The sequence below is a fragment of the Oncorhynchus gorbuscha genome, linkage group LG03 (genome assembly GCF_021184085.1).
Source record: "Oncorhynchus gorbuscha isolate QuinsamMale2020 ecotype Even-year linkage group LG03, OgorEven_v1.0, whole genome shotgun sequence".
Taxonomy (NCBI): Eukaryota; Metazoa; Chordata; class Actinopteri; order Salmoniformes; family Salmonidae; genus Oncorhynchus; species Oncorhynchus gorbuscha.
The window spans coordinates 40,191,228-40,204,927 of record NC_060175.1 but is presented as its reverse complement, the minus strand read 5'-3'; the positions used below and the strand labels follow the sequence as shown (position 1 = coordinate 40,204,927).

Below are 13,700 nucleotides of genomic sequence, written 5' to 3'. Positions count from 1 at the left end.
CTTCTGGGCCTGAGTAGCAGGTTGTTTACTTTGGGCACACTTTTCATCCAGATGTGAAAATACCGCCCCCTAGCCTAGATAGGTTAATGTTCTCTGAACTATTTGAGAGCATTCCCAATGTCAACCCATCTGGAGAACGTTTTTAGAACCATCTTTGAACTTTTAGGAAACGTTCGGGTTAAAGTAATGAAAAAAAAACGAACATGTACCTGTGTGAAAGAGAGGCTATGACAGAGTAGCAGAGGCACACGAGGTCTGATCTGATGACATGGAGTCTGAGGTTGATAAACATATCAAGAATCTTGCCGACCAGTTTCATGGGCTTAGTAGCCTGAAATGCAGAGAACTTGAAAACAAATTGGCACATCGAAAAAACATCCTTGGCCCAGTAATCTGGGACCGGTTTACCAAAAGCATCTTAAGGCTAACTAAGTTATTCTGTAGAACTTTTGTAGGAGCATCATTAAATCTCCAAGCCGTTTCCCAAAACTATCATTATTAACATTGGGCTCCCGAGTGGTGCAGCGGTCTAAAACACTGCATCTCAGTGCTAGAGGCGTCACTACAGACACCCTGGTTTGAATCCAGGCTGTATCGCAACTCGCTGTGATTGGAAGCTCCATAGGGAGGCACACAATCGGCCCAGCGCCGTCCAGGTTTAAATATGAATTTGTTCTTAACTGACTTGCCTAGTTAAATCAAGGTTAAATAAAACATTTAAACGCTCGTAATCTAACACCTGCCTCAGACCAAGTGTAAAACAGCTAAGTGCGTTGTTAGATGTTTTTTTGCCCTCGCTGCTAAAAACAGAATCACTTGGTTTATCCGTCTATCTGGGACCGCTGAAACTTCATAACAACGTTCACTACAAATACAAGTTGCTAATGTCCTTGCAAATCATACAAACAAGTGACATATAAAAATATGTTTCAAATGAAAACAGAGATGACTGCCTTAAAATATAAACAGTAGGCTATAAACCTATTTCAATAATATTGAAATACATTTCATGTTCAATTAGTTGAGTTCTATTTTGCTACTTGTAGGCTTCTGTGTGTAGTTTGTCTCAATGTATTTAATGATGCATAGCCGAACAAGCGCAATGATGTGCCAACTGTGACTTTGTGAATTTTTATTGGGTAAGCATTAGAATAAGCTTGCCTCAATATTTGCAGCCATAGGTGGTAATATATCTCGAGGAGCTGATCCGTCGTCAGTATTGTGAAGTAATTATAACGTTAAGGTAAAACTTGAATGGAGAAGGCTGGTCCGAGAGCAGCGCTCCTCTTCTTTCTTCTATCCTCAAACAGTTTATTCAGAAACGTATAATACGCTCTTCTGGGCCTGAGTAGCAGGTTGTTTACTTTGGCACACTTTTCATCCAGATGTGAAAATACCGCCCCCTAGCCTAGATAGGTTAATGTTCTCTGACACACTTCGCGACCGTTCTCTCTGCGTAGTGTTTTGGGAAACGCATGTTGCATCTTCTGTCATTGTAGGAAAGATGCATCGTTAAAAACACTCTTAAGCCTAAGTTTCATTGTTATCGGGAAAACTGGCACTGGTCAAGATATTGAACAGAGATCTATATCTGAATGTAGGCATACATTTAAGATATACAATATACCACACCCCCATTTCATGAATTAAACATTTAACCATCACCCACTGTCACAAGACACCATCACCCACTGTCACTGGACACCATCACCCACTGTCACTGGACACCATCACCCACTGTCACTGGACACCATCACCCACTGTCACTGGACACCATCACCCAGCTGTCACTGGAAACCATCACCCAGCTGTCACTGGAAACCATCACCCAGCTGTCACTGAAAACCATCACCCAGCTGTCACTGAAAACCATCACCCAGCTGTCACAGGACACCATCACTGGACACCATCACCCACTGTCACTGGACACCATCACCCACTGTCACTGGACACCATCACCCACTGTCACTGGACACCATCACCCACTGTCACTGGACACCATCACTCACTGTCACTGGACACCATCACTAGCTGTCACAAGACACCATCACCCACTGTCACAGGACACCATCACCCACTGTCAGAGGACTAGAGGTCACCCACTGTCACTGGACACCATCACCCACTGTCACTGGAAACCATCACCCAGCTGTCACTGGAAACCATCACCCAGCTGTCACAGGGCACCATCACTCACTGTCACAGGAAACCATCACCCACTGTCACTGGAAACCATCACACACTGTCACAGGACACCATCACTCACTGCCACCATCACCCACTGTCACTGGACACCATCACTCACTGTCACAGGACACCATCACCCACTGTCACTGGACACCATCACCCACTGTCACAGGACACCATCACTAGCTGTCACAGGACACCATCACTAGCTGTCACAGGACACCATCACCCGCTGTCACTGGACACCATCACCCGCTGTCACAGGACACCATCACCCACTGTCACAGGACACCATCACCCACTGTCAGACTGCTCTATCAAATATCAAATCATAGACTTAATTATAATAAACACACAGAAATACGAGCCTTAGGTCATTAATATGGTCAAATCAGGAAACTATCATTTCGAAAACAAAACGTTTATTCTTTCAGTGAAATACAGAATCGTTATGTATTTTATCGAACGGGTGGCAACCCTAAGTCTAAATATTGCTGTTACATTGCACAACCTTCAATGTTATGTCATAATTATGTAAAATTCTAGCAAATTAATTACGGTCTTTGTTAGGAAGAAATGGTCTTCACACAGTTCGCAACGAGCCAGGCGGCCCAAACTGCTGCATATACTCTGACTCTGTTGCACAGAACGCAAGAGAAGTGACACAATTTCCCTAGTTAATATTGCCTGCTGACATTAATTTATTTTAACTAAATATGCAGTTTAAAAAATATATACTTGTGTATTGATTTTAAGAAAGGCATTGATGTAAATGGTTAAGTACATTTGTGCAACAATTGTGCTTTTTTTCGCTAATGCACATTTGATAAATCATCACCCGTTTGGCGAAGTTGAAGTAGGCTGTGATTCGATGATAAATTAACAGGCACCGCATTGATTATATGCAACGCAGGTCAAGCTAGTTAACCTGGTAATATCATCAACCATGTGTAGTTAACTAGTGATTATGTTAAGATTGATTGTTTTTTATAAGATAAGTTTAATGCTAGCTAGCACCTTACCTTGGCTCCTTGCAGCCATAAGGTCATTTTGATGCTGCACTTGTGTAACAAGTGGTCAGCCTGCCATGCAGTCTCCTCGTGGATTGCAATGTAATCGGCCATAATCGGCGTTCAAAAATGAAGATTACCGATTGTTATGAAAACTTGAAATCGGCCCTAATTAAATCGGCCATGCCGGTTGACCTCTACACAGGACACCATCACCCACTGTCACAGGAAAACCACACCCACTTACCCCGAGATGGCTCAACTTACCCCATATCGGGGTTAAGTTGTGCTGTTTTCAACTATTATGTTACTATGAATTTGAATTATTTCCAGGGATACACAACATCCTGAAATATTGTTAGAAAGAATACTATATTTCCTTTGACATAATCATGCTGAATGTAAAAAATAGCTCAACATACCCTACGCCATTTTTTAAAATTATTCTGTTATAATAGAAACACAGCTCAGCTTCCTATGAGTCTCAATATTGCCTAACATAGAACTAATGGTGAGTAGTTGTTAGTTGACAAGGTTGAAAATGTTGTTCCCTCTTATTCAAACCATTAGAACAGAGAGTTTCTGCTGATGGGACCCTCCTGCACTATATTGGGGTCTTTACTGAGCATGGAAGGATTACTAATATACATTGCACGGGGGGGAATTAGATTCTAATCATTTAAGAGAACAACTTCCATCAATCTCAAAATAATAAAGCTTTAGAAAGCAGCCCATTTGGATGAACGGAGCTGTTTAAAGAAGATTTGTATTGCAAAGCCAGATTTCATACTCTACAGCCCACTGCCAAATACACAAGAAAACAATCTGAATGGTTTAGGATTAAAGCTGTGTTATTCACGTCCATCAACTCATACGTCTGAGTGATTCACATCAATCCTATACAACATGTAGAGGGTGATATGTAATCACTAATATGCAAAAGATAACAAGGTGCAGTCATGGGGGGAAAATTAACATACAGTGTAACTATATTCAGCTCACCATGAAACCATGCTCCTTCCTGTGTGCAATCTGATACCAGGAAACAAACATTCTTTACATGCCATGGCCCCATTTTCTATAAATCGCCATCTGATATCCAGGTTACGATCTTCCAGACTGCACCTTCACCCGAGAGTCTAGTTGGGACACCAATAATTAAGTTTATCTTAATGTCCTTACACCTCATTCTCTGTCTCAGGTCTACAGTGACTAGGGTCTGTCCTACCTATACTTCATGCCGGTCCGTATGCTCTGGTCGCTGGACGTGGGCTGGCTCTGGACCGTGAGCTGTCCCAGACTACGGGCCACCATGGCCACAGCCCTGAACTTGTTGCGGGTGCCTGTGTTGGGGCTGTTGGCATTTTGGCGGTGGTTGAGCCGTTCCTCTGTACTGCGGCTCACCCCTCCACGGTTGTGGTCCGTACACACTAACGACACCTGCATCCTGGCTGGGACTGGGAGCCACCAGGCACGGCTTCAGGTCCTCCGGTTAAAGATTGTGGTGGGTCAGTCTAAGACACGGCTACTTTCAGTCTGGATAGTTTCTTGGTCAGTGTCAGTGTAGTCAGGTCAGTGTCAGGGTAGTCAGGTCAGTGTCAGTGTAGTCAGGTCAGTGTCAGTGTAGTCAGGTCAGTGTCAGTGTAGTCAGGTCAGTGTCAGGGTAGTCAGGTCAGTGTCAGGGTAGTCAGGTCAGTGTCAGGGTAGTCAGGTCAGTGTCAGGGTAGTCAGGTCAGTCAGTGTCAGGGTAGTCAGCTATGTCTGCAGAGACAAGAGGAGAGGAGAATTATCGTCTTCCGAGGGTTTCCTGCTTCAACACAGCCTCAGCCTGTTTGGGTGTCTCTGCTTTGTCTGCTACAGAAACCAACAACCGGCCACTTCAGACTGCTGGCACAGGAACACAGTCTCGGTCCCGGCAGAGACACAAAAACAGACGAAGACGCACCCTCCAAAAAAAGGTATAGCGTCTTATGACGAGAAGAGCAGTTTAATGAATCTCCCTTTGCAGTCTCGACTGGCTTGTCCTGGATTCATCCGACTGTCTCACTCAAGCTTTCTGTAGTAATCAGAGGCTCATCACAGACTGACGGGCAGATGCAATCATTCTGCAATTTCCTTTTAATCTGGAGCTCAGTTCTACAGATAACACAGAGAATGGAGACACATGAGCACAAAGAGATGATGAACTACTCCAGGAGGTAAAATTCTGATCCCTTACAATGTCCACAGCAGCAGCAGCTGTCCTGGTTGTGTGACTACTCAGCAGCTCTGTTTTTCAATCAGAGAGCAGTCTCTTGTTCACTGACTCCCATCCCTCCGCTGTCTCCCGGATTATACTTACATGTGTATACCTAGCGCATGGTATAAAGAGGCAGAGTGAATGCAGACAAGAGGAGGAGAAGAAAGAGAGAGGGTGGGAGGGATATGGAGAGATGCTATGGAGAGGAGTATTGAGAGGGTTACACTAGCACGAGAGAGAGAAAGAGCGAGCGTGAGAGAGCAAGCAACAGATAGAGGGAGGGAGAGATGAAGGGAAGGGGCAAGAGAGAGAGTGTCCACAGCTGCTGTCATAGGAGAGGCTGGCTGGTGTATTTTTGATCCACTTCTCATCTACCTCCCTGCTCCAGCATGGCTAAGTCAGGTTCAGCATGGCTCAGTCACTGTGGCAGAGTGTGGTCCAGTCAGGTCCAGTATGGTACAGCTTGGTCCTGTCAGGTTCCGAGTGGTCCAGTGTGGTTCAATCAGGTCCAATGTGGTTCAGTAGTTCATCTTCACATCAAATGTGAATACATCCCCTAAAACATCTATCTCATTGTTCTATCTGTGGGGATTCCTCTGGATTTTGGCAATGGGGCTCTTTATCTACTTCCCCAGAGTCAAATGAACTCGTGGATACCATTTATTTTTGTCTCTGTGAAAGTTTTGAAGGAAGTTGCTCCCAAAGTCCCAAAGTATCCCTTTAACTGAAAATAAATGATTCCTGGCATATTTATTCATTTGAATCATTTTGTTACATAAATAAGAACATAGCCCGTATCCAATTACTTCCTGCATGGCGACAAGCAATTGATATGTAAGACAATGTCCGTGTTCGGGGGGACTTAGTGAGTGGATGAGCTTGGCTTAATATAATAATGGTGGAAGGTCACAGTAAACACTGTGGTAATAAGAGACAAGACACTATTGGTTGAAGGAGTGAGGAGACAGTAGAGGCTTGCGTTACAAGTCATCTAATACTGAACCTTATCTAACCAGGCCCATGCAGCTAGTTGCTTCTGATGGAGGAGCTAATTAAAAGAGATGTGGTGAGGAACAGACAAATAGTAAGGCAGAGTGGAGAAGCAAACTCCAAAAAAAGGAATCCAGCAGACAAGCTGCAGCCAACTGACACACCACCTATTTTTAGAGCCTTAACCTTTTGCTCTAGGACTTATATAGAGTAAAAACGTATTTAATTCAACTAATTTTAAATTGGATTTCACACCCGCCTTTGGGGGGACAGGCCCAGGGAGAGATGCTGTCCCATCTCCTCTCGTTGAAAGTGACTGTGTAGGGTAGATGGGCCACTGCAATGCTCCTTCTACAAAACATTTATTGTGATTCCCGGCAATGGCTGTGGGGGAGGCCGTTGGGTCGTTCAGAGTGAAGGTGTCATAGTGTTGTTCTAGAGGCTCTGGTCAGGGTCCCTGACTGAAAGGCAGGGTGCTGGGGAGCCTCTTCCGTCCTGGTGGAGCAACAGAGCATGAGAACAGCCGCCCCCACACTCCTCACCCCAAACCCCTTGGGAGAAGCTGGGGACAGTGTACAGGGAGGGAACAGGGACTCAGGCTGCCCAGATAGTGTCAACATCTAATCCACACCAGCCCACTCACCACGCCAGTCCCCTGGGGCTCCACCGACCAGTATCCACTCAGCCTCTGACCTGGGCATGGCTATTGTTGCTGAGATGTGAGCGATCTGCTGTAATCATTACACCAAATAAGGCTTGTTTCTTCCCAAAGATGTTGGGGACCAATATTGTTAGGTTGTAGTACTGAGTTTACACTCAGATGTAAAGCTGCCAGACAAAAGAACTACACAACACTGTAGGCCTACTGTATCATATCATACACAAAGCACCAATCAAGTCTAACTGAAGCCACTTTGGTCCCATCTGGCCTATAGTGTTAATATTGAATGTTCTTCAAGCTCCAATAGACTAGACTATAGCAGACATGCAGATGAGGAGAAAGGAAGGAGAAAGCGGGGGAGTACCGCAGCACAGAGAGGGTGGTGACAGGAACCAAAGCGACATTCAGCATGATGAGCTCGGGTGACTCTCCGCTAATGGAGTCACACTTAGTCAGAGTAACACAGTAAACACGCCTGTCTATAGAGGGCTAAATGGAAAAACAAAAGTCTGTTGGAATAAAGATGCATGCCCACACACAGGGTGAGCATTTCAATAGTCCAAATTGTCTCCACATTCTGGATGGAACACCCACAGCAGAGGTCAGAATTGGGCAAACACCACATAGACCTATAGTAGCAACCATCCATCACCACTTCTTATTCATTCCTCATTCTTCTGCTCCAACACGTAGACCTAATGACGATGCCTCTTCTCTCTACTCCTGGGCCTCGTATTATTGTAAAATAAATCAACCATATGGGACTTGAAACATAAAATAACCTGAACAGTCCCCAGCCACCCAAGTCATAGACTGTTCTCTCTACTACCGCATGGCAAGCGGTACCGGAGTGCCAAGTCTAGGACAAAAAGGCTTCTCAACAGTTTTTACCCCTAAGCCATAAGACTCCTGAACAGGTAATCAAATGGCTACCTGGACTATTTGCATTGTGTGTCACCCCCAATCCCTCTTTTTACACTGCTGCTACTCTGTTTATCATATATGCATAGTCACTTTAAAACCTCTTATGGATCCCTTCACGCGCCAATCCCTTTAGCGGGATCGATTTGACAACATCCAGTGAAATTGCAGCGCCAAATTCAAACTACAGGAATATCAATATTTAACATTCACGAAAATACAAGTGTAATACATCAAAATAAAGCTTACATTTTTGTTAATCCAGCCGCTGTGTCAGATTTCAAAAAGGCTTTACGGCGAAAGCAGACCATGTGATTATCTGAGGACAGCACCCCACATACAAACGCATTAAAATAATTTTCCAACCAGGCAGGTGCGACACAAAAGTCAGAAATAGCCATATAATAAATTAATTACCTTTGAAGATCTTCTTTTTGCAATCCCAAATGTCTCATTGACACAATGAATGGTCGTTTTGTTTGATAAATTTCTTCTTTATATCCCAAAATTGTCCATTAATTTGGCGTGTTTGATTCAGAAATACACCGGTTCCAACTCACCCAACATGACTACAAAGTATCTAATAAGTTACCTGTAAACTTGATCCAAACATTTCAAACAACGTTCCTAATCCAACCTCAGGTATCCTAAAAATGTAAATAATCGATCAAATTTAAGATGGAATAAACTGTTTCTAATACTGGATAAAAACAACGTGAAGCGCACCAAAATAGTAGGGACCTTCAGAGTGACACATGGAATGAATAGAACTACTTCTTCATTTCTCAAAAGAAAAACAGACACATTTCTAAAGACTGTTGACATCTATTGGAAGCCATAGGAACTGCAATCGGGGCCCTAATTAATCATGAATCCCATAGAAATCCATTGGAAAACGACCTCAAAAAACTCTTTCCCTGGATGGATTGTGCTCGGGGTTTCGCCTGCCAAATCAGTTCTCTTATACTCACAGACATTATTCTAACAGTTTTAGAAACAAAAATACTTGGACAACAATGTACTGAAATGGACATTATCATTAAACGTTCATATGGAGGTTTAGTCTTTGTGGCACCTAATTTGTCCTCTGGGGTCTTCTTGCACCTCAGTCACTCTGTAGCTAGCTAGTGCCAACAACGACAGCCATTACTACAGGGGGCCACAAAGTACACTATATATACAAAAGTAATAGTAGATTTGGCAGGTGTTGCTGACAGGTGTATAAAATCGAGATCACAGACATGCAATCTTCATTGACAAACATTGGCAGTAGAATGGCCTCAATGACTTTCAACGTGGCAGTCATCAGATGCCACCATTCCAACAAGTCAGTTCAATTTTTTCCCCTGCTAGAGCTTTCCTGGTCAACTGTAAGTGCTGTTATTGTGAAATAGAAAAGTCTAGGAGAAACAATGGCTCAGCCGTGAAGTGCTAAGCCACACAAGTTCACAGAACGGGACCACCGAGTGCTGAAGCGTGTATCGAGTAAAAAAACATCTGTCTTTGGTTGCAACACTCACTACTGAGTTCCAAACTGCCTCTGGAAGCAACGTCAGCACAATAACTGTTTGTCTGGAGCTTCATGAAATAGGTTTCCATGGCCGAGCAGCCGCACACAAGCCTAAGATCACCATGTGCAATGCCAAGCGTTGGCTGGAGTGGTGTTAAGCTTAGCAACATTGGACTCTGAAGCAATCGAAAAACGTTCTCTGGAGTGATCAATCACGCTTCACCATCTGACAGCCCGATGGCTGTATCTGGATTTGTCGGATGCCGGGAGAACACTACCTGCCCGAATGCATAGTGCCAACTGTATAGTTTGGTGGAGGAGGAATAATGGTCTGGGGCTGTATTTCATGGTTTGGGTTAGGCCCCTTAGTTCCTGTGAAGAGAAATCCAAGCAAGGTCCATACAGAAATGGTTTGTCGAAAACAGAGTGGAAGAACTTGACTGGCCCGCACAGAGCCCGGACCTCAACCCCATCTAACACATTTGGGATGAATTGGAACGTCGACTGCGAGCCAGCCCTAATCGCCCCACATAAGTGCCCGGAACAGCAGAGGAAGCACCCCCCTATCCACATTCAAGGGACAGTACTGGAGAAGGTGGAAAGTTAAGTTCCAGACTGAAATGGTCAACCCACACAGACAGTGTGGTGATGAAGGCACAACAGCGCCTTTTCAACCTCAGGAGGCTGAAGAAATTTGGCTTGTCACCTAAAACTCTGACAAACTTTTACAGATGCACAATCGAGAGCATCCTGTCGGGCTATATCACCGCCTGGTACGGCAACAGCACCGCCCTCAACCACAAGGCTCTCCAGAGGGTGGTGCAGTCTGCACAACGTATCACCGGGGCAAACTACCTGCCCTCCAAGACACCTACAGCACCCGATGTCACAGGAAGGCCAAAAAGATCATCAAAGACAACAACCACCCAAGCCACTGCCTGATCACCCCGCTACCATCCAGAAGGCGAGGTCAGTACAGGTTAGAGGTCGACCGATTAAATTTGGAATGGACGATTAATTAGGGCCTATTCAAGTTTTCATAACAATCGGTAATCGGCATTTTTGGACACCATTTCTTCCAAACAAAGACAGCCAACTTCGCCAAATTTAACATTTACATTTACATTTAAGTCATTTAGCAGACGCTCTTATCCAGAGCGACTTACAAATTGGTGCATTCACCTTATGACATCCAGTGGAACAGTCACTTTACAATAGTTAACAAAACCACATTTGTGAAAAAAGCACAATCGTTGCACGAATGTACCTAACCATAGACATCAATGCCTTTCTTAAAATCAATACACAGAAGTAGATTTTTTTTAAACTGCAAATTTAGTTAAAATAAATTTATGTTAGTAGGCAATACTACCTAACTAACTAAATTGTGTCACTTCTCTTGCGTTCATTGCATGCAGAGTCAGGGTATATGCAACAGTTTGGGCTGCCTGGCTCATTGCGAACTAATTTGCCAGAATTTTACATAATTATGACATAACATTGAAGGTTGTGCAATGTAACTGGAATATTTAGACTTATGGATGCCACCCATTAGATAAAATAAGGAACCGTTCCGTATTTCACTGAAAGAATAAATGTTTTGTTTTCAAAATGATAGTTTCCTGATTTGACCATATTAATGACGTAAGGCTTGTATTTCTGTGTGTTATTATATTATAATTAAGTCTATTATTTCATAGCGCAGTCTGACTGAGCGGTGGTAGGCAGCAGCAGGCTGGTAAACATTCATTCAAACAGCCTTTTCCTGCATTTGCCAGCAATTCTTCGCAATGCTTTAAGCACAGCGCTGTTTATGACTTCAAGCCTATCAACTCCCGAGATTAGGCTGGCAATACTGAAGCACTTATTAGAACATCCAATAGTCAAATATATATGCAATACAAATGGTATAGAGAGAAATAGTCCTATAATAACTTCAACCTAAAACTTCTTACCTTGGAATATTGAAGGCTCATGTTAGAAGGAACCACCAACTTTCATATGTTCTCATGTTCTGAGCAAGGAACTTAAATGGTAGCTTTTTCTACGTGGCACATATTGCACTTTTACTTTCTTCTCCAACACTTTGTTTTTGCATTATTTAAACCAAATTGAACATGTTTCATTATTTATTTGAGACTAAATTTATTTTATTGATGTATTATATTAAGTTAAAATAAAAGTGTTCATTGTTCATTCAGTATTGTTGTAATTGTCATTATTACAAATGTATATATAAAAATAGTCTGATTAATCGGTATCGGCGTTGAAAAATCATAATCGGTGGACCTCTAGTACAGATGCATCAAAGCTGGGACCGAGAGACTGAAAAGCAGCAACTATCTCAAGGCCATCCGACTGCTAAACAGAAATCACTTTTCAGAGGCTGCTAAATGGTTCACTAGTCACTTTAAACAATGCCACTTTAATAATGTTAACATATCTTACATCACTAATCTCATATGGATATACTGTACCTTATACCATCTTGCCTATCACCTTGCCTATGCCGCTTGGCCATCGCTCATCCATATATTTCCATGTATATATTCTTACTCCATCCCTTTAGATTTGTGTGTATAAGGTAGTTGTTGGGAATTGTTAGATTACTTGTTAGCTATTACTGTACTGTCGTAACTAGAAGTACAAGCATTTCACTACACTTGCATTAACATCTGCTAACCATGTGTATGTGACCAATACAATTTGATTTGACCTCTATAATGCTCTTGTGGCTGAATGGAAGCAAGTCCCAGCAGCAAAGTTCCAACATCTAGTGGAAAGCCTTCCATGAAGAGTGGATGCCATTATAGCAGCAAAAGGGGGACCAACTCCATATTAATGCCCATGGTTTTGGAATGAGATGTTCGACGAGCAGGTGTTTACATACTTTTGGTCAAGTAGTGTCTCTCTCTCTCTCTCTCCCTGCCAGGCAGTCCCTGGAGCCCACTGTGACTGTGTGGTGACTACTGACTACTACACAGATTCTCAGACACAGATAGAAAGGATGCCTTTGAAGCCTGCAATCAAGTTGGGGTATTATAGTCTTAAAATAGCTGGAGCTCTGAGCTTTGTAAATATACAACTAAAGATAGAACTCCCTCCCACCAGCCCATTCTTTCTCTTCCCCAAAAATTCTTAGCTCATTGTGTCAGTGAGAAGTGTGGCTGTCCAGTGTTATGGAAGTGTGGAGCATAGTAGAGAGACATTGTGGCCATGTCACTGTTGGCCAGTTGTCTAGTAGAGCTTTAAATTCCACTGGCTGACAGTTTAATGAGCAGCATTCGAGTGGATTGCAATGACTGACATGGATTGATGGCATGCGCCTGTCTTAGACAGATATAACAAGGGGAGGAACATTGGGGCGGGGGAATATGGGCAGATTAAGGTTCATGTCCACCACTGTAAATCAGACGAGCATAGAGTGAAGCCAGCCAGATCAACTTGGGGTCAACATAAATGACTGACCAAAGAGTCTAGCTTTGCAGCAATTCCTTTGCAAAACAACATTTTGTTTTCTGAGGTCTTTGCTGATTTCTTTTGATTTTTCCATGATGTCAAGCAAAGAGACACTGAGTTTGAAGGTAGGCCTTGAAGTACATCCACAGGTACACCTCCAATTGACTCAAATGATGTCAATTAGCCTATCAGAAGCTTCTAAAGCCATATCGCTCTGGATAAGAGCGTCTGCTAAATGACTTAAATGTAAATGTAAATAACATAATTTTATGGAATTGTATGTGAAATAATCTGTCTGTAAACAATTGTGCATGACACAAGTAATTTTTCCAACAATGTAAATGTCCTAACCAACTTGGCAAAACTATAATTTGTTAACAAGACATTTGTGGAGTGGTTTAAAAACAAGTTAATGACTCCAACCTAAGTGTAGGTAAACTTCTGATTTCAACTGTATACACATTCAGTGCATTCAGAAAGTATTCAGAACCATCCTGTTTCCAAATTTAAAGTTACAGCTGTCATGTTTTGTCATATATTGTCATGTCTTGTCCTTGTGCTTCCCCTTCTGTTCGTTTCCCCCTGCTGGTCTTATTAGGTTCTTTCCCTCTTTCTATCCCTCTCTCTCCCCCTCCCTCTCTCCCTCTCTCTCTCTCTCTCTCTCTCTCTCTCTCTCTCCGTTCCTGCTCCCAGCTGTTCCTCATTCTCCTAACTACCTCATTT

At 43.0% G+C, this 13,700-nt stretch overlaps 1 protein-coding gene across 5 annotated transcripts in view; it reads right to left on the bottom strand.

Annotated features, from left to right (window-relative positions):
• Positions 1–13,700, bottom strand: part of LOC124031370 (voltage-gated potassium channel subunit beta-2-like) — a 148,422-nt gene that overhangs the window by 44,391 nt on the left and 90,331 nt on the right. Inside the window, exon 1 of one of the 5 annotated variants that reach the window (XM_046342512.1) lies at positions 4,426–4,852. The exons of the other annotated variants lie outside the window; for them this stretch is intronic. Within the exon in view, the coding sequence (XP_046198468.1) occupies positions 4,426–4,643 (218 nt within the window). The 5' untranslated portion in view covers positions 4,644–4,852. Of the gene's footprint in view, positions 1–4,425; positions 4,853–13,700 lie in introns of those variants that run through there. 5 annotated transcript variants of the gene reach the window in all.